General features: G+C 37.1%; 1 protein-coding gene across 4 annotated transcripts in view; it reads right to left on the reverse strand.

Annotated features, from left to right (window-relative positions):
- Positions 1 to 6,413: 6,413 nt before the first annotated feature.
- Positions 6,414 to 25,753, reverse strand: part of blm (BLM RecQ like helicase) — a 30,777-nt gene continuing 11,437 nt past the window's right edge. The window contains exons 4-22 of one of the 4 annotated variants that reach the window (XM_060877720.1): positions 25,682 to 25,729; positions 25,075 to 25,116; positions 24,800 to 24,920; positions 23,976 to 24,670; positions 23,687 to 23,863; positions 23,358 to 23,476; positions 23,147 to 23,260; positions 22,815 to 22,913; positions 22,302 to 22,450; positions 21,603 to 21,709; positions 21,348 to 21,508; positions 20,759 to 20,954; positions 16,797 to 16,987; positions 16,373 to 16,517; positions 16,097 to 16,296; positions 15,648 to 15,843; positions 10,428 to 10,550; positions 8,813 to 8,975; positions 6,414 to 8,486 (exon numbers count right to left, since the gene is read on the reverse strand). In XM_060877720.1, the coding sequence (XP_060733703.1) occupies positions 8,324 to 8,486; positions 8,813 to 8,975; positions 10,428 to 10,550; positions 15,648 to 15,843; positions 16,097 to 16,296; positions 16,373 to 16,517; positions 16,797 to 16,987; positions 20,759 to 20,954; positions 21,348 to 21,508; positions 21,603 to 21,709; positions 22,302 to 22,450; positions 22,815 to 22,913; positions 23,147 to 23,260; positions 23,358 to 23,476; positions 23,687 to 23,863; positions 23,976 to 24,670; positions 24,800 to 24,920; positions 25,075 to 25,116; positions 25,682 to 25,729 (3,209 nt within the window). In that variant the 3' untranslated portion in view covers positions 6,414 to 8,323. The other 3 variants (XM_060877721.1, XM_060877723.1, XM_060877722.1) reach the window with 3 other exon arrangements.

Below are 25,753 nucleotides of genomic sequence, written 5' to 3' on the forward strand. Positions count from 1 at the left end.
ATGGACATTCGGCATATCAAAACACTCAGAACAATGAGGGGAACTTGCTCGCAGGTATTCTGATGACGTCACGTGACGTCATATGGAAATCAAAAATTTGCACAACATGGACATGTGACATATCAAAACACACCCTTATGTCCCCTCATCTCCAAAAAGCACCAGCCTTTGCCAATACTTGCATAGTCAAATTCAACATCAAAGTTACTAATTTTAATGTGGCCTAGGGCTTTTGAGCCACATGCACCAAATTCGGATATGTCATAGACGCAGGTCTGAAGTTTGTGGCTAGTACTTTTCTAAGCGATTGGAATTCCGGAATTCCCGGTACGGAAGCTCAAAGTGGCCTTTTTTCCCCATAGACTTCCATTATAAACTTTGGAGGTTCATAACTCGGCAAGTTTTCGAGCGATTTACACTGAAATCGGTCAGGTTCTTTAGGACCTTACTCCGGACAAAGTTTTATTTCGGGGTTCCGACGGAACTTTCGGTTTCCCCATAGTTGACGATTGAATATCCCAGAAACCCCCATAGACTTGAATGGGGAATTCCTAAAATTCCTCTAAGCTCTCACACATGCACGGCTTCTCTCCTGTGTTCTCTGTAGATGTAAAGGAGACTCTCAATACATGTAACTAAAAGTATAATTTTTACTTTCATAAATAAACAATAAAAATTACATTAAAATGCAGGACATGTCGTCGATGGGAAAGAAAATTATCTATCAGGTTGATCCAAGAACGATTTTTTTTACTTTTCTTTTACGCGCGTGTGTTGTAGTCTTTCAAAAGTGCGTCATGAGCTGTCTGCTTTATTTGAACGGAGAAGCACAGGCACGCGCAGCATGCACGCGCAGTCAGAGCTGGAGGCGTTTATCTATAACGTTAATTGGCGGAAAGCCGCAAAAACGGCAACCAAAAGCAGTGAAATTTCACTATTCTTATTACCAGAGTTGATAGCACAAACAAAATATTAATGCAAACAATCCATTCAATATTAAATAAAAATAACATTTATTGATTTGTTCTTTGTCTTGTGAATATGACTGCATTCATTGGACACACTGTTCATAGAGAAAGCACACATACATGGACTGATTTGAATCAAGACTGGCATCATTACATCATGCATAAAATTTTGGTGTCCACTTTTGCCATTTTAAATAATATCATAACTTTTGGCTTACTATGTAGTCATATAATATATAATTATATATTATATGACTACATAGTAAGCCAAAAGTTATGGTTATATATATATATATATATATATATTATAATATAAAACTCTTCTTGTTTTAAATTCTCACTGAGGGCTAAGCCAACCTAAAGATGAAATCCTAGATCCACCCCTGCGCTAAGCCCCGCCCGCAGAATAAGCAAAATTAAAAATTAGCACAACATGGACATGTCGTATATCAAAACACTCAGCCCAACGAGGGGAAGTGCCTCACGTGTATTCTGGTCACGTCACGTGACGTAACGTGATGTCACGTAAAAATAAGAAATTTGCACAACATGGACATGTGACATAGCAAAACACTCAGCCCAATGCGAGGTACTTCGTCAAGAGTATTTGGATGGCATCACATGCTCGTCTCCACTTGCCTCCAAATGTTTTGGCACCCTATCTTACTGTCCACTTGCCTCCAAAAGTAACAGTGAGCCTTATGTCCACTCGCCTCCAAAAAGCACCGGCCTTTGTGAATACTTGCACCCTCAAAGCCAACATCAAAGTTTGTTGTGATGAACTTTACAAATCTAGTTATTCTTCTTATCTAACTTTTTATTAATTGTAATTCCTCCTAGGGCTTTCGACCAACATGCACCAAATTCGCATATGTTGTAGACCCTGGTCTGACGTTTTATGCCGGTACTTCTGGTACCGGGTCTCAAAGTGGCCTTTTTTCCCCCCCATAGACTCCCATTATAAAGTTTGGAGGTTTATAACTCGGCAGGCTTTCAAAGTATCTACACCAAACTCGGCCAGCTCCTTTAGGGTGATACTCTGAACAAAGTTTTAAATTGGTGTACCGACTGGCCTTTTGGTTCTGCCGCAGCCACGCCCCATAATATGCTGAATCAAAAATCTTTTTACATCATAGACATGTGACATATCAAAACACTCAGAACAATGAGGGGAACGTCCTCACGTGTATTCTGATGACGTCACGTGATGTCACGTGAAAATCAAAAATTAGCACAACATGGGCATGTGATATATCAAAACACTCCGCACAATGAGGGGAACTTCAGGAGTATTCGGATGACACCACATGCTCATCTCCACTTGCCTCCAAATGTTTTGGCACCCTATCTTTCTGTCCACTTGCCTCCAAAAGTAACACTGACCCTTATGTCCACTCACAAAAAAGCCCAACTCCAAAAAGCACCGGCCTTTACGAATACTTGCACTGTCAAAGCCAACATCAAAGTTTGTCATGACGAACTTTACAAATCTAGTTTCAAACTGAAATGCTACAGTTCCAGACTAGAGGCTGACATTTTTTCGGGATTCCCGCGGGTCACAGGAATCCCGCGGGAATCTCGTGGGATGGGAAACATAATCACGTGACTGGGACGGGACAGGAAAAAATGTCAGCAGGAGTGGGCGGGACCGGGAATACACAAATATACCTTTGATATAAATAAAAATATAATCTGTTTGCTTTGGTATGGCTGGTTAAATGAATGACGTGCTCCACACACCTGTGACAGTTGGTGGCAGTAAAGCAGCAAGTTTGTATGCCAACCACCAATAATATAAGAGAAGGCGTCTTCCCCATGCACTGTCTAGAAGCCGCGGAAATTAAAAATGGAGTCGGACCCGAAACTCACACTGCAACGACTACTCTGGGAAAAACATGACTCTGTCGAGCTCACTTCCATTTCTGCACAGTCTGAAATAACAAAGAATTTTTTCCGAATTGAGAAAGACTGTGTGAAAACGCCATATGCCAGCTGCAAAATGTGTAGACACATTATAAAATACGATTCTGTCTCAGGCACAAGTGGCCTTCAGCATCACACATGCAAAGAGGTCCACTCAAGTCAACCGACGATTTCTACATTTATGAAGCGCAAGTTACCCTCAACCGTAAAGTCGAGATTCACAGATGTAATGGCTCGTATGTGCAGCCAAGATCTACAACCGTTCACTATTGTTGAAGGACGAGGGTTCACTGAAGTTGTGAAAGAGCTCATTAATGTCGGCGCTAAATGGTAGCAGCATTGACGTCAGAGATGTGCTACCGAGTGCACGCACTATTTCTCGCCATGTTAAAGACGAATACGAGAAAGTACAGAAACATGTTATGCATGAGCTACAACAGGTAAGCCTGGCTACACTGCTTCCTTTAGGTTATGTTTACTGTTGGTTTTTATTTTTTTTAGCCATTTTTTACAATCCCATTTTACTTTGTAAATTGTAAAATAATAGCATAGAGTCAAGTGGTTATCTGTTCATGTAAGATCCTGTGAATCCTGAAATAACATTCATGACATACTCCATTTCATAAGTGCCCAGACTGCTGTGACAACTGACCTTTGGGCAGAAGAAAGGACAAACACGCATTACATAACAGTAATGATTCATTATATTCTTGGATGGAATTTGTTCAACTGGGTCCTGGCTACAAGGGAGATCCTGGGTATCAAAACCCATGAAAATATCAGAATGACTGTAGAGTCCATCCTTCAGGTATCTGTCCTTTACCCCCAGTTTCCTCCTGTGTGTACATATGTGTAATACTTGCAAAACAATGTTATACAGTGTACATTTGGTTTTGCTTGTCTAAGTAATATGGTACTATTCTATTAAGTCTCTTAAATGTCTTGTTAACTGTTCTGACTAGCTCAAGCTTTAACAATAATTTACTTAGAAAGTAATACTTATGTAACATTTATTTGTGTTTGGAATAATCTTTTATATTTGTACTTTTCTAATTTAAATAGGAGTTTGGCATCTTGAGCAAGGACATTGTTGTAGTGACTGACAATGGCTCAAATGTGGTCACAGCTTTCAAGGATTACACGAGACTCTCCTGTGCAGGCCATAACATTAACCTGATTCTTAAATACACATTTGACCGTTTGGATGTGGAGAACCCAAAGCACAGCCCAATCATCAACCTGTTTAGAGATGTGAAGACTCTGGTTACACACTTTAAAAGAGCAGGGTAAGATATTTTACAGTCTTGCCATGCCTGTTTGGTGTAGTTGGCAGGTATTTCTGTAGGATTTTATACAGTTTATTATAAAATTGGCATAAAAACAACTGTTGTATTTTTTAAATAGTTTGCTCTTCTTCAGCAAGCAATTTTTGACTTAACTATTCTGTTGTTCATCTTTTTCTAACAAACATTTATATTTTAAAAACCTGCAACAAATTGACTGAGATTTTAACACCTTACTTTGTGTAGTGTACACTGGCTCTTTCTTGAATTTCAGATTACAAAAAGCATTGGACAGATCACTTAAGCAAGCAGTGGAAACGAGGTGGAATACCAGACTTGGAATGCTGCAATCTTTAAGGGATGCTCTGCAGTCTGGTAAGCTGCATGAGATCCTGCTTCACCGAAATGAACTCCGTTATGTCAACAACATAGATCCAGACCTTCTTGAAGACATTATCCACCTTCTGGAACCTTTTGATGAGGCTACCAGGCACCTTTCCACTAATCAGACACCTAGTCTTCACCTTGTCCTCCCAACCAAAGAAACCCTGCTGAGGGGGTTGTTGCTTAAGGATAGAGACTGTGTTATTATGAAAGAGGCAAAATAATACAGTCCTCATTTGTAATTTTGTTGTTTATTAACAGCAGAGGGACATTATGCAATAATGTTGTCTATCATGTAATTTTATTTTCCTCCTTGCTGAAAGGGATATTAGGTCAGGCAGTGGAACTGAATTTCAAAATCCACCTTTACCACAAGATAGCCACAGCACTCTCTCCTAGCCTGAGGTGTTTCTTTAAAAAAAACTCTCAAAGCTGAGGAATATGCAGAGGTTATCAACACTCTGGTAGCAAAGATTAGGGATAGAGGAGGGAACCAGTGTCCAACAGGGTAATTCATAGCATCAGCACAAAGATGTTAGAACAGACAGTGCATTCTAAGATATTTTCGAATATCTTAAGTACAAAATATTATCTTGTGGACACACACACACTTGTATACAATATACCACCATCAACATAAAGGCGTGTGTTTTGCACTATATAAAGTATTATGCCTGTAATGAAAACGATTGTACCATAAGTATCTGTCTTTTTTCAGAAGCTCCACCACTAGTGGCCACAGGCACAGAGGTGCACAGTTTCTTCTCAAGCTGTGTGCAGGTGGAGAAGAGGGAGAAACATAGTAACACAGTCACTGAGCCACGATTTGGTGCTGAAATATATGAACAAGCCTATAAATATGACCAGAGGCAGCCAGTCCCTTCTCAACTTCTGGCAGAATATGTCAGGTGAGATGGTGCCAGTTGCCAGGAAGCTGCTGGCAATCCCAGCAACAAGTACCCCTTCAGAAAGGAGCTTCAGTGGTGCTGGAAGATTAATTGAGGAGAGGCGCACCAGCCTCAGTCCGGAATGTGTGGACAATCTCTTGTTCCTGCATAGCAACAGTGGGACTTCATCCTAATGGAAACTCAGTGAAATGTTTGCATTAAGCTGACATTGTTAAATAAAAGAACAAAAAACATTTTAGAGTGAGCTGTACTGTATCTCCTTACTGTAACAGAGATTTCAGACAAAATAAAAAACACGGGAGTGGGAGGGAATGGGAGTCATTCTTCTGGGATTGGGGCGGGATGGGATTTTCCCCAGTTTTTGTTTTTTTTGTGGGATTGGGATGGGACAGGAATTTTTTTTGGGAGTGGGATGGGAGAAGTTTGAAAATCCACTCCTGTGTCACCCTCCATTCCAGACCTCACATAAGTTCAAACAGATAAAAGTGCAAAAGATACATCTTCCATAAGTCCAATTATCAGTGATATGTGCTTGCCCTATCTGAGGAAAATGCACTACTGTGCACCTGCAACTTCCAACTAAATGTCTTTTGGGTTAGCAATCCGCAGGTGGTGTGATTTCCCAATGTGTACTTCCATATTTCTGTAAGATTAAGTGAATATTTAATAAGACCCATCCCAAACCCTACAGTGCATACGGAAAGTATTCACATTGCTTCACTTTTTCCTTTGCATAGTCCTCTCCACATTTTCCTATTTAACATATATTAACCATAGGTTAAGTTACCTTTGTGCTCATGTTCTGCCTATTTCTTTTTTGTTAAGAGCTAATTTTAAGTGCTACTAATCATGCTGTCTCCTGCAACATGGCACCCTAGGGAAGTGAAACTCTAGACCTTTTATCGCCTTAATTTGTAATAATGAAATAAGTAAGCAGGCACAGGAACTTCTTTTAAGTGAATTGTTTAGTTACTTTTGGGAAAGCTGTGAAAAGAAACAGACTCTGAAAATAATTCCAAACGGTTGAATTAAATATAGTGTATAACACCTCAAAGGTACACTTCAATCACATTAATTGCTTTCATTTTCATATCTATTAGGATGGTATACAGAAGCAAATAAGAAAATTGTCACCATCCATGCAGACACCTCTATAGACATTCATGAAAAAGAAATCAGAATATCAGTCTTTAGGAACACCTATTAATTTATGCAATTATTTCATCAGCCAATTGTGTAGCAGCAGGGCAATGTAGATTCAATTATGCAGATACAATCCAGCAGATTTTCTTTTGGTGATTCGCATCAGCTTTCAAAACAGGTGATCTCTGTGACTAACTGTGGCTTGGTTGTTGGTGCCAGATTAACTGGTTGAGTACATCATATACTGCTCATCTCCAGGAATTTTCCTCATACAACCATCTCTAAAGCTTACACAGAATAATGCAAAGGAAAAAAAAAAAGACATGCTGCCTGTTAGTTAAAACAGCTGTCTAGAGATCAGAAGAGAATGACCACACTGGTTTGAACTGACAAAGTCCTATAGTAACTTAAACAACCACTCTACAACCATGATGAGCAAAATTGCATCTCAGAAGACATCAACTTTGAGGTACACTCCTGTCAGCCAAGAACAAGAATGTGTAGTTTGGAAATAGACCAGGTGTCTTTTTTCTAATCTGCAACTGTCCAATTTAGGTGAGCCTATGCCCACTGAAGCCTCAGATGTAGTCTTATATAACAAGGTCAATGCTTTTCTGCTCACCACAGTTGATTAAGTTACTATTCAGTATACCAGTAAGGTAGAGCAAACTGAACTAACAATTTTTCCTGACCTCTCTCAACAAGTTGTTTCCAGCAACAGTGTCATATTTTGCTTACCATTCTATGTAAACTCTAAAATTATACCCTTGGATTTCAGACAACAGTTTCTGAAATATACATAATTCTATCTGGTACCAACAACCATGCCACAATCAAAATTGCAGAGATCATACTTTTTCTTCATTCTGACGTGAACATTAACCAAAGCTTTTGACATCTATCTGCATGCCATTTTTGAATTTCACTGCTGACACGATTGGCTGATTTCATTACTGTTTTTTTTGGGAGCATCTGCACATTCATGCATATATCTAGACTGCAACTGTACCTAAACATGAAGACCAAGAATCAAAGGCCCAGGTTGGTTACTTAAAACATTAAACCCACTCTAAACATCTGACAGACAATTATTAAAAAGTACATTTTTATTTAAAATTCTAAAAATAAAAACAGTATGGCTTAACCACAATAATGCCTAGGCTAGCCTGTCCATCAAGTAATTGAACGAGTAAATAAGGCATTAGTATAGCTGCACTCGAATTAATTTCTCTTGTGTATACTATGGGGCAAGGGTGTATGCAAAATTAATTTTTAGGTTTTTGGATTTATTTGTAATTTTTTTGCAAAACACATTGAATCCCCACAAACAAACATCAATGTTATTGGTTATTTTCCCCAATCTAAAGAATCCCCATAAAAAACATTTTATTTGGAGGAGTTACTCACTCCACTCAAAGTCTAAAATATATTTCGAATTTTGCCTAAAATGATAGAAATTGCAAAAAAGATGGGGATTTGAAATTAAAGCTATTACTAGATTAGCTAGAACATTTGTATCTGAACATTTTTTTTAATTACTTTCATTCTAAACATATAAAATACAAAAGTATAAAAAAATTATACAAATGAACTATACAGTTCAACACAAACTAAATATGGACTTAATATATACAAGACATGCAGGCAAAAAGTAGAACAGCACACATTTAGCAAAAAGAATTAGAAAGAATTAAAAAATGCAGTGCTTGAAGACTCAGCCAAGTTGAGAGAAGGCAGAATTATGGTATGGCAGCTCAGCACACTTTGGGATGGGCAGTGCCATGAAGCCTGGTTTCTTCCGTGCTGGAGCTGAAGGAACATGCTTAGAGAACTGATCCCCTCCTGTGTGTTTTGCTTTAGATGAAGACCAGTTTCCACTGCAATTGAATACAAATTGAAACAAATTAGTTTTTAAATCAATCAATCTGTGGATTAAGCTCTTGCCATAATTATAATTAATCATTAGAAACATTATGGTAAATTAAAACAAAGCTAATGACTTTGGATTTATCAACCTGTAAAGAGGTCTCATTCAATGGAAAGAGCTGTTTTCAAGTAACCAAATGCCAACTTGAAGACATTTCATTAGCACATAAATACTGGGACTAATTTTGCAGTGGCTTATTGATAGATTTTGTCAAGCTGTTTGGGTTTATTAAATCAAATACTGAATCAAATACTTGGCTCTAAATCAAATACTGACCATGTAGTGGAGTTCTGTTTGTTGTAACCCCTGCGCCTTTTGGGGTTCTTTGATGAAGGTGTTTTTTTTCTCTTTCCCCCTTGACTTTTGCTACTTCTAATGTAGACAGACAAGTTGCCATCTTCACCATCAATAGATTGAAAGTCCTTAGTCTGCTCCTCAGCTTCAGGGGGAAAAGAAAATCATTGAGTATATAAATTGTTAAAGGTTTGTGTTTTAAACTGTTGTTTATTAATATTTAAAAACGTAAGGCAGCTGAATTTCACCTAACGTATGCATAAATATTAATTTCCTATTTAACATATCTTGATGCGTTAAACACCTTAAAACATGGTACCTTTAACATAAATGCTCCTGTTTTTCAAGTGATAAAAAAAATACTGTAATGTGGCCAAAAGGTGTCTATGGCTGCACAGGTTAGCCATGTTAGACATATTGTTTTTGTGGGAAAAAAAAAAAAATAAAACACCTTTTCATTCAAACCAAGTAAAAGCCATATTAGAGTTGATTGAAAGCCAAAAATCACCTGATCATGTGACTTCAGCTTGAATGGAATGAAAACCTGACACACACACACCCCAAACTTGGCAAAGGATTATATACGCCTGAATTAATAGTCCACTAGACATTGAGAGCCACTCCTAATACAATATGATGCTTATTTATGTTTTGTAGAACATAACCTACATAACCAGACTCTAGGACCTTCCAAATGAAATTCAAAACTTGCTCTCATATGAAAAGAGGACTTTGGACCACCGGGGAACAGGCCAGTTCTTCCTCTCCTTAGCTCAGCTAAGATGCCTCTGACATTAAAAGAACAAATAAAGTTAAAAAAAAAAATCTACTTATCATGCAGGCGTAACTTAATGTCACATGACATGAGTATTACGCATAAGCGTAATATCATTACATTTTATTTATAAAATGGAGCGGCCAAATATGAGAGCTAAGTAATTCTAATTCAGATTTTGATTCTAGTGGCCATAATTACTCGAAGAACAAAGGCCCTGGATACTGAATGAGTCATTCATAATTTTGCCATCTACCACAGCAACCGCTGCATCTCCTGATTTGAGACTCTAAATAGTGTCATTTGGAAACTACATGGTGATACAGGTGTTAAGTACAGTATATGCAAAATCATTGGATGATTGTTTAATTTTGTTATTTGAATGCTTCTTTAATTAAAAAAAAAATTAAAAAAACAAGTTGCACTCTCTTGGTGATTTGAGACTCAAAATAGTAACTGGTAACTATTAAGTAGTATCCAGTAAATATAACCCCAGTGCTATAGGTGTTTGTTGTATTGCCATTGAATGAAATTCTGAAGTGTTCAATTAATGTCTATACAAAATCATTTAATTTTTTAAATCAGTGCTTCTTTATATTAAAATAAAGGGGAAAAAAATAATTTAAATTAAATTAAATCTAAATTTCATATCTGTACAACCTTTGGTTTGTTCTCAAGTTCCTCAAGTTTATTTTATTTCTAGAGCACAAAGTGAAATAACAAAGTCCTAATCCTAATAAAAATTTATTAGCCTTACATAATTATAATAATGCAAAATAAAATTTGCTATCTAATTTTTTTTATTTGTGTAAATATCCACACCTGAGAGCATCCATTCTGAGTATTTCTGCAGTAGCTCAATAAGCTCAGCGCCATACTTCTCTAGTTTGTCTTCAGTCACGCCATCAATCTGCAGTAGCACCTCAGGGTCAGCAGACAGAGTTTCTAGTCGGGGGAGGGGGTGTGTGTTACACTTAGGTCATCAAAAGATACTCAGAAGACATCACAAAAGTTTGGAAATTGTTAAGTTGCAATGCAAATGTTTCTGACAACAGTTTCTAAGCACAGAAGTATTAATGGGAAAAACATTAGTGTTTGTTTTTCATTTAGTCATAAACAGATCAGAAGGATCACACTGGTCGGCGCCATTTTGTGTATTTGCCCTGTAGTGTTTTGCATTGTCTGTCTGCACTGTATTTTGTCTCACACTTGGCACTTTATGCAACTAGGACAACTTTAAGTCCACAGCTTTGTGTTGTTTTATGTAGCACCAATGAAACATTGTTTTATTTCACTGTGTACTGTGTCAGTTGTATATGGTTCAAATGACAATAAGCAGCTTCTTGACTTGACATGTAGCAGTAAAGTATGAATGTAGCAATAAAAGATCAATGCAAAGAACAAGAATAGGCAGCAAAGATGACAAAAAAGGCTAAATGTGTCACCCAGTATTATTTCTTCTTCCTTTAGTCCCTTTCATTTCTTAAGCTTTATATGAAGCCCTGTAGAATTTTTTCTGCTTCATATAACAGAATAATGGTGGCTGCCATTACAAGATATCCACCATTTAAACTTCTAGCAATTCATGTTTATCAACAGAGAAAACTTGTCACTAATTAAAACCTTATAGACCAGGTCCAGTATTCACAAATCTCAGAGAGCTCGTAACTTAGTTTAAAAATTCCTAGCTAGGAATCTTAGCTTAAGAGTGATCTCAGAGCAACTCTGAACAAGGAAAATCAAAAACTTTTATTTTAGAGATGAAGCAGTGCTGACCCTTTTACTAGGTATGCTACAGATCTGTAGCTGAAGAACTAAAGTTTCGTTTATTTCCTGGAGGGAGCAAAAGTTGAACTCTGCTCTGCATGAATATTCCAATATCTACTCGTGCCTGACATTCCTTCAAGAACAAAGGTTAGATAAGCTGCTTTTTAATGTTAAGAACACATAAGTTAGCATGTTTTTCATGAATACATCCAACAAGCAGGACATCGAAGTTTGTGTTCTGAAAGGTAAGACAAGAATTGAAAAACTACAAAAAACTGTGTGTAACTTAATTGTAATAGCAGTGTTTGTAAAAGGTTTGAAGAAGCATGAAGAATCATTACTACACAAAAAATAAAGGGAACACAAACAACACAATGTAACTCCAAGTCAATCACACGTCTGTGAAATCAAACTGCCCACTTAGGAAGCAACACTGATTGACAATCAATTTCACATGCTGTTGTGCAAATGGAATAGACAACAGGTAGAAATTATAGGCAAGTACCAAGACACCCCCAATAAAGGAGTGGTTCTGCAGGTGGTGACCACAGACCACTTCTCAGTTCCTATGCTTTCTGGCTGAAGTTTTGGTCACTTTTGAATGCTGGCAGTGCTTTTACTCTAGTGCTAGCATGAGACAGAGTCTACAACCCACACAAGTGGCTCAGGTAGTGCAGCTCATCCAGGATGGCACATCAATGCGAGCTGTGGCAAGAAGGTTTGCTGTGTCTGTCAGCGTAGTTTCCAGAGCATGGAGGCACTACCAGGAGACAGGCCAGTACATCAGGAGACGTGGAGTAGGCCGTAGGAGGGCAACAACCCAGCAGCAGGACCGCTACCTCCGCCTTTGTGCAAGGAGGAACAGGAGGAGCACTGCCAGAGCCATGCAAAATTACCTCCAGCAGGCCGCAAATGTGCATGTGTCCGCTCAAACAGTCAGAAACAGACTCCATGAGGGTGGTATGAGGGCCCGACGTCCACAGGTGGGGTTGTGCTTACAGCCCAACACCGGGCAGGACGTTTGGCATTTGCCAGAGAACACCAAGATGTGCAAATTTGCCACTAGCGCCCTGTGCTCTTCACAAATGAAAGCAGGTTCACACTGAGCACATGTGACAGACGTGACAGAGTCTGGAGACACCGTGGAGAACGTTCTGCTGCCTGCAACATCCTCCAGCATGACCGGTTTGGCGTGGCATTACTTTGGAGGGCCGCACAGCCCTCCATGTGCTCGCCAGAGGTAGCCTGACTGCCATTAGGTACAGAAATGAGATCCTCAGACCCCTTGTGAGACCATATGCTGGTGCAGTTGGCCCTGGGTTCCTCCTAATGCAAGACAATGCTAGACCTCGTGTGGCTGGAGTGTGTCAGCAGTACCTGCAAGACGAAGGCACTGATGCTATGGACTGGCCCGCACGTTCCCCAGACCTGAATCAAATTGAGCACACCTGGGACATCATGTCTCGCTCCATCCACCAACGCCACGTTGCACCACAGACTGTCCAGGAGTTGGCAGATGCTTTAGTGCAGGTCTGGGAGTAGATCCCTCAGGAGACCATCCACCACCTCATCAGGAGCATGCCCAGGCATTGTAGGGAGGTCATACAGGCATGTGGAGGCCACACACACTACTGAGCCTCATTTTGACTTGTTTTAAGGACATTACATCAAAGTTGGATCAGCCTGTAGTGTGTTTTTCCACTTCAGTTTTGAGTGTGACTCCAAATCCAGACCTCCATGGGTTAATAAATTTGATTTTCATTGATAATTTTTGTGTGATTTTGTCATCAGCACATTCAACTATGTAAAGAAGAAAATATTTAATAAGATTTCCATTCACTCAGATTTCAGCCAATTGAAAATAATAACTGCTTTATTTTTTGTAAATGTGAGAGTTTTGTTTGTATATAAGCATGTCAAATTAGTCCTGTATGATGCAAGTTTCTTCTCAAACACATTGAAGTGTTAGCATATTGTTAAATGTATTTGCTATCTTTCAAGTTTCTGTGATGCAGATTATGTACAGATAAACATTATTTTAAAAATTTTACAACCAAGTGATGAGACTCAGGGTTTGGTAGCCACCTTGAAACAAGTGTCAAAGTTAGTGCAGACGGATGAGTCTAGGGCTCTGCAACAATCTACCTTCTGGGGAGCTTCATAGAAGTGACAGAGCCTGTACGTTGACAGAAAATGGAAGGGAATTTCAGAAAGAACATATTAAAGGGCTACATCACTTTGATAGCATTTATGAATTGTAAATAGCTCTGACTAAGGTGGCTAAAAAATAATATATAAAACAGGCTACCAACAATATCTTACAAGAACACATTAACAGCATTCAAAACGAGCTATTTGAGCTTAATCTTCAGTTTCTACTAGTTTGTCTCCTGCCTTCAAGTATTCTGAAACTGTTCAATCTAGTATATCCTCGGTTTTAAAAAACAAGATGTTGCTGAGCAAGATCATGGTGGAGCGAGTGTGTCACCATAAAGAATTACAAAAACTCAAAGCTGAGGATAGGCTGATAGTGGCAGACCAAGAAGCAGCTGCAATAGCTCGTCATCTTCAGAGAAAAAAAAAGGAAGAAACTGAACTCAAGATAAAGAGGGTGAGACAAGAAGCTATTTTGTTAAAGAAAGAGCAAGAAGAGAGTAATGCGAGAAGACAAGTGGACAACTTGAGTGTCTGGAGAAGCTGAAAAGGCAAAACTCCCAAGTGTATGATGAAAATTTGTTATATCCTGTTCTTGAGTTGTCTACATTTATGCAGGAAGTTGATCTGGTGGAACCCACTGATCCACAATTAAAGAATTTGTCTCCACAAAGTGTGCACCAAGATGACACTTAAGAGCTGGTGAAAATATTGGCAGAGGCTATACCAGCAAAAAAAAGAAAAAAATTAAGAGAAACTGTTCTTCTTTCAAAAATATGTTGCAGAAGAATATTTACATGCATGTCCAAAATACATTAGTAGTACATTAGTAGTAGTAGTAGTAGTAGTAGTCTGTAGTACAGAATTGTACATTCTTTCCTACTCAGAGTGCAAAGTTTAGAAAATTTGTGAAGATTCTAAAAATGTGCCATGGCTCATAATGAAAGTTTGCATACTGTATTCCAAATGATGGAGTTGAGAATCAGAAACTTGCTGCCACAAATAAGAGAGCTATACTCTTTCAAGAAAATTAATTTTCAAGCTAATGCATGGCATAATTTGGTACAAAATGCAGAACACATTGCTCCACAAAAGGAATGTGAAATTGGCATGCTGATTGGGTACAATTGCCCACAGGCTCTAATGACTAGAAATGTCATATTTGTGGAGGAGAACCAATCTTTTGCACTGAAAACTGAACTTGGCTGGAGCATAGTTATGAGATATGGTGACCTATAAGAGCATGATGACCATTCAATAGCTGTACCAATTTTGTATTTAAACATCTAGCCACTGAAAGTCAGGGTCAATTTAACCAAAGCACAGTTACATTCATCCAAAGAAATTTTTATGTCGATGGACTAGTAAGTGTAATGCTGGCTGTGAGGCAATCCAGCTCATAAAGGAGGAAAGAGAACTCTGCAGCACTGGTAAACCTAGACTACACAATTTAATTTCCATTAGAAAGAATTTATTGAAATCTATACCAAAGGAAGAGTGTGCGGAAAGTGTCAAAGACCTAGATGTGGCTTTAAGAGACACCTCTGATGACTTTCAGTTCAGTGTTACTGTCAGAGAACACCCAATAACCAGAAGAGGAGTGTTATCTACAGAAGCCTACATTTACAACCCATTGGGGTTTGTAGCACCTTTCATCCTAGCAGATTTTACAACAACTATGCAGATACAAGGTTAGTTGGGACAATCTACTCCCAGAAGATTTCAGAGCTCAGTGGGAGACATGGCTGCAAGATCCCTAACATTAGGATCAAGAGCTGCTAAAAAACTTAAGCCTCTTAAAAATCCTCTTCACTATTCCTAAGGCTTTTTGAATTTTCTTAGAATTATGTCACTAGAAGCAACTCTAAGAATCTTTATGAATACGAGCCCAGTATTTTAATTCATATTTTAGGCTTTCCAGTGTAGACTGTAGAACCCCACATTGAAGGCTGACTCAATAATGCTCAATTTGTAAGTTATTATAACAATTTTTTTAGCTCTCAAAATGCTAAGAGAAAGTAAAAAGTTTCAATTTTTAGTTTCAAAAATTCTGTTTGCGCTCAAATTTTCTTTGTAGTTTACACATTACCTTGTTTTTGTATATATGTATAAAAAACTTACCAGCAATCTTTTTCAAAGTGACTGTGGAAAATATGTTGTAATAATGAAGACCAAACACTTTGCCAAGCTTTTTGCACAGCTCATTAAGCTCTGCCAGGCAGTTTTTCACCATTTCCTCCCTCTTAGAAACACTTTTGATCATAGTGTCCTTGTGCTTTCTAATGCTAGAGGCACTCTCAGTCTCATGGAAAGTGACCTGAAATAAAAACATTATAAACATAAAAGGGGGCCAATTAGTATTATATAGCTGATACCATGTAAACAAACAACTCTGAATTACTTGGAATAATTATCTCTCTGAATAAAAATCAACTGAACACACTTGCAGTAAACTACATAGAAAAAATGTATAAAATGCCATCAAGATGTATAAAAGACTATACCTCAGTAAAATGTAGAAAGCACCTACTTCAAGAGCACTCCCTAAGGGAGGATAAATAAGTCAATACCTGCATGATGCCACTGAGGATGTCCATGGCTTTAAGGCCAGCTGAAATGTAGGCGACAGCTTGTCCATTTTTAGTAATGTATAGGTCCTCCTTTAGAATGTGGTCCAGCACTAGTTTCCTAAAAAGCCTTTCTGCATTGTGTTTGGAGTACGCTGCTCCAATCCCATATATTCCTGACTTGATTCTGGCACTTTTCGAGCCTGTCGAGATTTTGCTTTTAAAGTGCATTATATTCATTTAATTGAATTTAAAAACACTGATTGCTGAAACTCTTACCCAAATAAATGTCAATTAGCATGTTTAGTGTGAGTCTGTTTGGCTGGAAAGATTTGCCAGGTTTGCCAACAACCTTCTCACAGTTTTCCTGTATAAACCGCACAATCTTCTTTACATCCTCAGTAACAGTTCTTTCCTTGTATTGCTAAAAGAACAGAATTTCTAACATGATTATTATGCATTTATATATACACACACACCTATACATCAACTATCATTTTTAAACCCACACGTATTTAGTAAGATAAATAAAAGAAATATGAGCAAATAGAGCAGAGAGAAAACCACTATTCCTATACATCCCACTTTTTTCTTCAATAGTTCACTAATTACCACTCATTTCAAATCAGTGGGAAACAATAGAAAATGTGTGCTGAATAAATCAACACGCTTGCATAATTGGTAGATGATTTAAGGACCTTACGTGTGGTCGGGCACAGTTGTCACAGATGACCTCTGGATGCTGCTTGCAAAAATCTTTATTAAATTTGTGCTCTCCAAAGTATGCCAGTAGCTGAATCCTCCTACACTCGGTCACATTTTCACAGAAATGTACCATGCTGTGCAGGTTGTTAATGTGAATGGCTTTGGATTGGTGGTTGCCTTCTTTGTCCACTAAAGTGATATTATATGAAATCATTATTAATACCTTACAATGGTAAGTGATTCTTATAAACTATCAGCCAGTATGTATTTACTATTATTTACACCACAGAGCTATTTAATTTTCAAATTGTTTGGTCAGGTGGTGTGGATTAATTTTATATAACAATTGGCTTTAACAAATAATAGAAATAGCAACAGTTCAACATTACCAACTCATTATACACACCTTCATGTGGTAGATTCATCACATAGACTAATAATCAGATTACATTGTCAAATGTATGATTTAACAAAGAAAAGTGTAAAAAAAATTTACTGATGTAAAGGCTTTTTAGGGGATGATATGTAAGACTGATCTAAGGAGTCTCATTTTTCAGCACTTTGTAATGGCCAAGGTTTTGGACAAGTTTGAACATTAAAGCAGTTTTTTTTTCTTTACGGTTTCTCCATTTCACCACAATTTCTATAAATAAACAAAAAAACACAGCTGATTTAAAAAACAAAAACTTCATTATGTAGTCAAAAAGTAAACCATTTTGAAACCAGACAAAAAGTTAAAAAAAAAAAAAAAGTACACCCAATAATTCAGCAATACACTCTAAACCCATATTTTGTGTTAATGAAACATTTTAAGTGGTCATTACTTATTCTTTGTCGTTTTTTAAAAAAACATTGTCACTACTAATTCAATTAGTTGTTTGCACTATTCAGATGAAATATTGAGTGCAATGATCATGTTAAGCAGAGACAACCTGGTATGTTACGTTTCTGCAAGGGAGGGGAGGGGCCTGAAACAGGACGTGACTGCGCTGTCTGGTCCTCAGCACGCAAACCATGGATTTTTGAAAGCAATTTGAAACGGTGAGTGTAAATAGTCTAATATATAGAAATCTTTCTGACAAAAAAATTATTACCCTAAAACCGATGCATATTAAATGTTAATAAGTTAACTTACTGTAAATGTGACGATACGTGCTAGTTTTTTTTTCTCATTTTCTGTCCGTTCACAGTAACATGAGTTATTTCTGTCCCTAGGTCATATTTAATAACGTTAGCCAGTGTTATATGTTCCCGGTTACAACGTTTGTATTACGCTGGCATAAGTTTTTTTTCGCTGGTTCATAAAAGCGTGTATGCATGTACACGTGCTTGTCACTAACGGTAGTCATATGTCTCAGGTGTATTTTTCGTCGGTTCATATAAGCGTATGTAAGTTATGCATGTACGTTACACTCTAGCATATGCCTCTGGTGTATTAAAATAACCGTCAAAAACGTGTTTCCTAAATTTTCTTTTGAAACATTTATTATTTTTTGTTTGTTTGTTGTAGCAACTTAAACTGTTTAAAAGATGAAGTCATTAGCAGATGTTCATTAACGTTTTACAGTGAAAGTGATTTGCTAATCTAAACATTTTCCTTTGCTCTGTTTTCACAGGTTCTTTTGAACATGCAGTGGATGTGTATGTTTTGTGAATATATATACGTGAAACGAGGTTACCTATTAAAACATTATAGGTAAAACATGGAAAATACAGCAGAACTTTACCATTTACTTGCCTACAACAAGATTGTCTGTGCACATTTAACTCAATTAATGCACTTAAGGTCCACTTCTCTAAGATTCTGTTTAATGCTTTATTGTTGAATAATGTATTTTCCTCTAAACACTCTATTGTTAACATTGTGAACTTGAGTACATTGCAGTGTTACCTGTTTTTTGTCAACAAAAAAAATTAAATGGTGTTATTGTTTAATTTCTTATTAAATTAATACATAAAATCTCATTTAAGTAGTATAATTTAAATTATAAGACATTGCTTAAATATAATATTTATTTCTACTTAAAATCATTTGTTTAACTTAGTTATTTTATAAAACATATGCTCAAAAACATTAATGATGTGAACTAATGAATTTCAGTAAAAACTACTAATGTAAACTTGATTTGTCTATCGCATAACTTGAGATTCTATGTTCAAACAACTTAACTTTAGTTTTATCCTCTATAAAAACTAAAATGGTTTAGTGCAATGGGTTTCCTTGCAAATTTTTAGTAATGTCAACTAATTCGGGTTAAGAGTGTATAAACAAATTTGTTCATGTAGTAACATGAAAAACAGGAACCAGGAAAAACATTTCAGACCATATTGCAGCATGGAAATAATCCATAACTGTTTGGTAAGGCATCACAGCAGACGCAAGAGAATATTATTCTCAACCATGAAGTCTGCTGTGCAATATCTTATGTACTATCCCAATTTTTATAATGTTTAATTCAAAGAAAGCAACCACATGGACAACAGCATCATTAGAAAATAAAATTAAATGGCGAAACAGGGAGCATCACAGACTATCAAAATGGCATTAATGCAGATGATACCACTAGCTGATCAGATCAGCAACAATGATGAATCATCCAACAGGGAGGAAATCCAAAGCCTGTCATCATGGTGTTCTGTTAACAACCTCACCCTCAGTGCCACAAAAGAGTTCGTTGTGGAAAACTATTAGCAGACACTCCATCTACATTAAGGGGAATAAAATAGAGCGCGTCTCCAGATTTTAGTTCCTGTGCATCCACATACCCTAGGACCTGTCTTGGCATTATAACACTTCAACTATGGTTAGAAACAGCACCTTAGATCCTAAGAAGACTCAAAGTTCATCTGCACAGAGCATACAAGATCATCAAGGACTCAAGGTCACAAACTGTTCAACCTCTTCCCATCCAGTAAGAGAAACAGAAACATCTGCACCAGAACCAGCAGGTTCAAAGCCAGTGATTTCCGAACAACCATGAACTTACTGAACTCTACACTACTAAGATCCTGGTTGTTTCACTATTACTAATACTTCACTATATGTAATCACCATGCATTTCTGCTCCCCCCTGTACATTTCTTTACAGCTTTTCTATCAATTATAATATAACAGTAAATTCATTGCTTTACCCCAGTTTACATCTATTTATGTATATTATCTGTACTTAAACTGTATATTTCTTGGTTGATCTTGTACACAATGCATACATTTGCACAATATATATAATTCTTTTTTTAGACAACTGGACAACCGGCACATATTCCGGTTTTGCACATACTATAATTTATGCACATAACACCGACCATAACTATTTATTGTTGGAAATATTGTTGTCATATCTTAGGTTGATGGGCAACAATGTCAGAAGAGGTTTCACTCTGCCAAGAAAATAAATCTGAGGCTATAGTGGGTACAGTCTCACCAGAAGCTGACTTTTTTTTTTTTTAAACTGTCCAGTTTTCATTTACTTACACGCAACATAACCACAAACCTCTGTTATTTGTAGACTGTAATGTGCAAACATCCAAGCAGATCACAGGTTTCTGTAATATTCATGTCAGCATGTCTGACACAAACATCCCTTCCACTCAGATCACTTTTTTCATGCATTCACACTAGGACCTAATGGTTGGCTGATTGGATAATTACACAAATGTCAAGGTATAACTAATAACGTGTATTAAATATAGACCTTTACACAATTAATACAAAAAGGCAACTCTAATGTGCCAATTTTCTGTTAGTTGTGATCTCTGAAGGTGAGGATCATCTTACATTTACTGTATACTTTCGAAGCTTTGTGCATACGTAATACTTCTGATATACCTATACAGAGTTATACATACACAAGGCCCCAAGTGCATTCTTACTCTAAAATAGAGTAAGACATTCAAATACAAAAACAGTTCAACTAAGAAAAACAGTTCAACCAAGTATTGCAGTGTAAGTATACGTACTGGCTATTAGTCTTTTAATGCGAATCACATCTGTGTAAGAATAGAAGAGAATGCAGTGGGAGATGTCTCCATCCCGGCCAGCTCTGCCTGATTCTTGGTAGTAGCCCTCCACTGACTTGGGTAGGCTGGCATGGATCACATAACGCACATCAGGCTTGTCAATGCCCATGCCAAACGCAATAGTGGCACATATGACCTATACAGGATTTGCATAATAGATCATATTACAAATAGTAATTTAGAACCAAATTCACTATATAAGCAAGCCTGCTTACTACATACATAATACAAAATCTTTGTACAAAAATAAGCAGAAGTCTGGTTGGCATAACTGCATTCAAATTAAGCATATATGATTATAAAATCTTGACCCATACACAAAGCCTTATGCAACATTAAAAAAAAGATGGAAGGAATTAGCAACACTCTCTGTGGACATGTGGAGAATTTATCTACCTTCCTTCAGTTTATCTACCTTCCTTCTCTCCATCATATTTGTGTTTCTCTCTACAACTTTTATTATTATTATTATTATTATTATTATTATTATTATTATTATTACTTAAAAAAAGTTTTAAAAGCCCATTACCTGACAACCATCCTGGTTAATCCATTTGTTTTGGACATACTCTCGGTCACTGTCATTTATTCCAGCGTGATATGCTAGTGCTGCAATGCCTGCCCCCTGAAGACTACTAGACATGCTGTCACAGTCATTTCGTGACAGGCAGTATACAATTCCTGAGTCATCTGTGTGAAGAAATTACCTTAATTAGTGTTGCAAGACATATACAATTGAAAAATACTACTACATACTACTAAGTTTAAAATGCATAATACTCACATGGATAATATTTCTTAATCCAGTGAATACAGTCCTCCGCAACTTTCTTGGGGTTTTTAGGTAATATAGAATATTTGAGATTGTGTCTATTGAAGCTCATTGAGAATCTAGGGTAAGAGTAAACAGTGTGATTGACAGACATGAGAAACTCTTCTCAGTCCAGGCACAAAGATGGTAAAATCACTTCCTCCTGGCTGTCTGAACAGCATACAACCCCTGGCAAAAATTATGCAATCACCACACTTCGATGATGTTCACCCTGCTTTTTTACTTTATAGTAAATAAACAAATGAATGAAAAGATAATACTTAGAAATGGAAAATACAAGATAATTCCATACTTTTTTCCTTTACTTGATTAGGAAGAAAACACGCCAATAATAAAAAGAAAGCGTCAGTGAATTTGTTGATGCATGTTTCACAAAGCTAGGGTTTAATCTATTGAAAAAAGCTTTTTTGCGTTACATCTGTTATTTGTTTGTTGGATATGAAGTAAAAAAACTGAATGAACATCCTCTAAGTGAGGTGATTTCATCATTTTTGCCAGGAGCTATGTCATGTAAACATCCTGTTTCACAAAAAATACAATGCACATGAAACCTCCTTTTGTCATTTTATTGCTGTCCAGATAGGTGTTTTTTTTAAACAATGTTGGTAAAACCATTATGTAAATAATATTTGACAGAATGTTAAGACTTACACTTGTGGTTGAGTCATGGCCAACTGGTTAAGGATGTCCTTCTGAACCCTAGGTGTGGCTGTGGCCGTCAGTGCCATGATAGGAACTTTGGGAAACTTCCGGCGCAGTTCATGCATCCGCTTATAGTCTGGTCTGAAATCATGTCCCCACTACAAACAAACACTATGGTATTAACCATCATTTACAGAACTTGGTAAACAGCCTTATTAATATAGTGACACATTTATTACATTTATTTATATATTTATATATATATATATATATATATATATATATATATACACATATACACACACACACACACAAATGAGCAGTTTGCCGTCCTGCTCAAATTAACATTAGTGAAAGCTTGGTAGTGGTGATGGGATCTGAACTCACGTCCTTTTGTTCAGAAGTCAAATGATTTTACTAGTGATCCATCCCTACCACCAAAATATAGGAACAGCACACGAAGAAAAAAAAAAAAACAACAACAAATGAGTAATTGAATTGTACAATATGCATCTTGTCTACCTGGCTGACACAGTGTGCCTCATCGATGACAAAACGGTCAAGCAGACCTCGCTCATACAGATTCTTCAGTGCACTGATCATCCTCCCACTTGCACAGACCTTGTGACATACATGCACATATGTTTACCAGACATGAAGGCAGATGCATAAAATCAACTTAGTATAAAATAAGCATTAAAAACAATGAATGCATTAAAAATGTGGCAGTATGCTCAGAGAAACATGTTAAGACTACAAACACTACCTAGTCCATACTAACAATTCTTTGCTCTATTTTTTGTGTGTAACATCCTTAGCACTTTTGGTCCAAGTATACTTCTTAAAATATAAACCTTTTCAGGAGTAGCATAAAGCAGTTTGATGACTGGGTCATTCTTAGAAAGCTGCATGTAGATTTGTCCTGCCTCATAGTCACTTTTCCCTCCAGATAGGCTAGTTGCAGGGACCTATTTATTAAAAAATAAATAAATAAATAAAGGTCACAACACATTTCCAAAACAATTAGTATTGAATTTATTGAAGCAGAATCTTAAAGCTGTTTACATCCAAAGTTGTAAGCTTCTGGATCTGATCCACAATAAGTGAACAAAGTGGAGATATCACCACAGTCACTCCATCAGAAACACAGGCAGGCAGCTGATAGCAAAGGCTTTTACCCCCTCCTGTTAAGGGAAGTTAAACTGTGAAATAACAATGGATTTCTATATATTCATTGATTTGTGCCACTAATCCACTAGTGCTTTGGCACATTTGGCAAGGGCAGTTGTTTGCAGAGGTTGTTAAGGAATACAACTTTTAATATATATAACTAGATAAATCTACTAGCATAAAGCAGATATATTAATACTAGCACCTCGTGCTGAAATTCAAACCTGTAGGCATTAGCACAAATGTGTCCTCTCCGAGCAGCGTAGCATTGATGGCTTCTAGCTGATTAAATCTGAACTGATGAAGACCAAACTTTTTGTGGAAAATCTTCATCATCTCTGGAGAGTGTGGAAAGTTGAAGCCACAGAAGCGATCATGTGCTGGATTTCTGGATGTAACCTCTACAGAAACACACTACATTCTCTTAGTACTACAGACTATTAGAATGTAATGCAAAATTAATCTACACAAAGGACAGCAAATAAAACATTTATGTAGCTTATCACTACTAACCAGGTAACCATGGTTTAGTAAACTTCACAACAGCAGTTGAGGTGACAACACTTTTTGTATCACAAGAGTTTGAGAGTCCTCCTTCCCAAACATGTGGTAGTACAATGGAACTCCCTGACACAGATAAAGCTGTGGGTTCCTTACAATAATCCTGGATATCATTGTCACTGAAGTCGTCAATGTCAAAGTCACCAATGCAGAGGTCATTCACATCATTAGATGCTTTGCACTTTTGTAAAACTGCCCCACCAAGTGACACATTGCTGTCCACATTGTCCACTTTAATTGTATTTGGCGGAGAGATAAAATGTACCGTTTTCCCTTGTTTCACAGCCTGACCATTTGACTGACTGAAGGACAGACTCAAGGAACATTCTCCTGACTGACTGTTTCCATTACCACTGTTCTGGCCTGATAGCTTTTCATCATGTTCATTCACAGCCTGAATAAGGAAAGGATTCTGGCTGCAGTTGTCCCCTTGAACATCATTGTTAATGCAGTCTGAATCTTTATAGGTACTCCTGTTGGAATCCAGGAACATTACAGAAGCATTGGATTTACTGAGCTGAAAATGTGTAGATGAACAGTCACATTTGCTTGTGACAGCAGAGCTTCTTTTGTGAAGCGACCTGGGGTGAGCGCTGGATCCTCTATCTGTTTGCCACAACAATGCAGCATCAGCAACGATCCTTTTCCTATGGAAACCATCATATATTTGATAATGGTACAAACTGTGTTCAACTGTGTTGATTTGTGTAATTTAAATAAGACCAACTTAATAAATTCTAGCTCTAAAAGCTAAAACTAGTACTTTTTCTTTTTACCTGTGAGCTCTCAGTAAAAGCAATTCTGTGCCATAGGTCAGGGACATAAGCTCATTTTCAGGGATTGTGTCGACCAAACAACAAATAGATTCCATAACACCAAAAAGAACATCATCAAACCCTGAACAGATCATCAGAAAAAAGTACAAAAGTTAAGAAACGTGTTTTGTTGAGTTAAATAATTATATTACCATAGGCTCCTCTACACAACCTTATTCATGGTTATTACTGCATATGATTTTAACACATCCTGAATTACAGTGCTGGATTCGCACCTTTCAACGGTCCTTGGTCATCTGTCCTTTTCCTGTAAGATACTAAGAAAATACTGTTAGTACAGTAGTACTATCATTTTATGTTTTGTTAAAACAGCAAATTCAGCAGCCCAGTGTTTAAAATGCATTAAGGCAGGTAAAGCCCTATGAAGCTAAAGTTCTGGATCAAGTTGCTGAATGGTCAAAAATTTCCCAAAATGTGAATTTAATTGCTCAGATGCAGATGCCTATAATATACAGAATCCTTAATCAAATCTAATTTCATTGTGAATCAGTTTGAATTCACAGCCCTAACTGCTATGCGTCAACCAAAATTCTGATCCTTCCCAAAAGGAGCAAATTTCTATAAGCAAATTTCATTACATTAAAAACTGGAGAAGAAACCTGCAGTTTCCTCACTTTATAAAAATACTGACCTTTTATTCCTCAAAGTGATAAAGATACAAATGATAAACCATAATCATGAACAAAAAGACAACAGCCTGTAGAACAGCTGAAATTCCCCTTAATTTCTTCACAAGGCTTAAATGGTAGTGCTTTTTTCTTCAGTCACTTAGCATTTACTTGTGTTCTCAAATTCAGTGTTTTGTATTGATGAGGTATTTACCATCACTATGTCTTAACTGGGCGACACCCTCATCAAAGGCAAGAGTTTCTGTGAAAACAAAAAAAATTGTTT

This window comes from Tachysurus vachellii, chromosome 9 (genome assembly GCF_030014155.1).
Source record: "Tachysurus vachellii isolate PV-2020 chromosome 9, HZAU_Pvac_v1, whole genome shotgun sequence".
In the NCBI taxonomy this organism is placed as follows: Eukaryota; Metazoa; Chordata; class Actinopteri; order Siluriformes; family Bagridae; genus Tachysurus; species Tachysurus vachellii.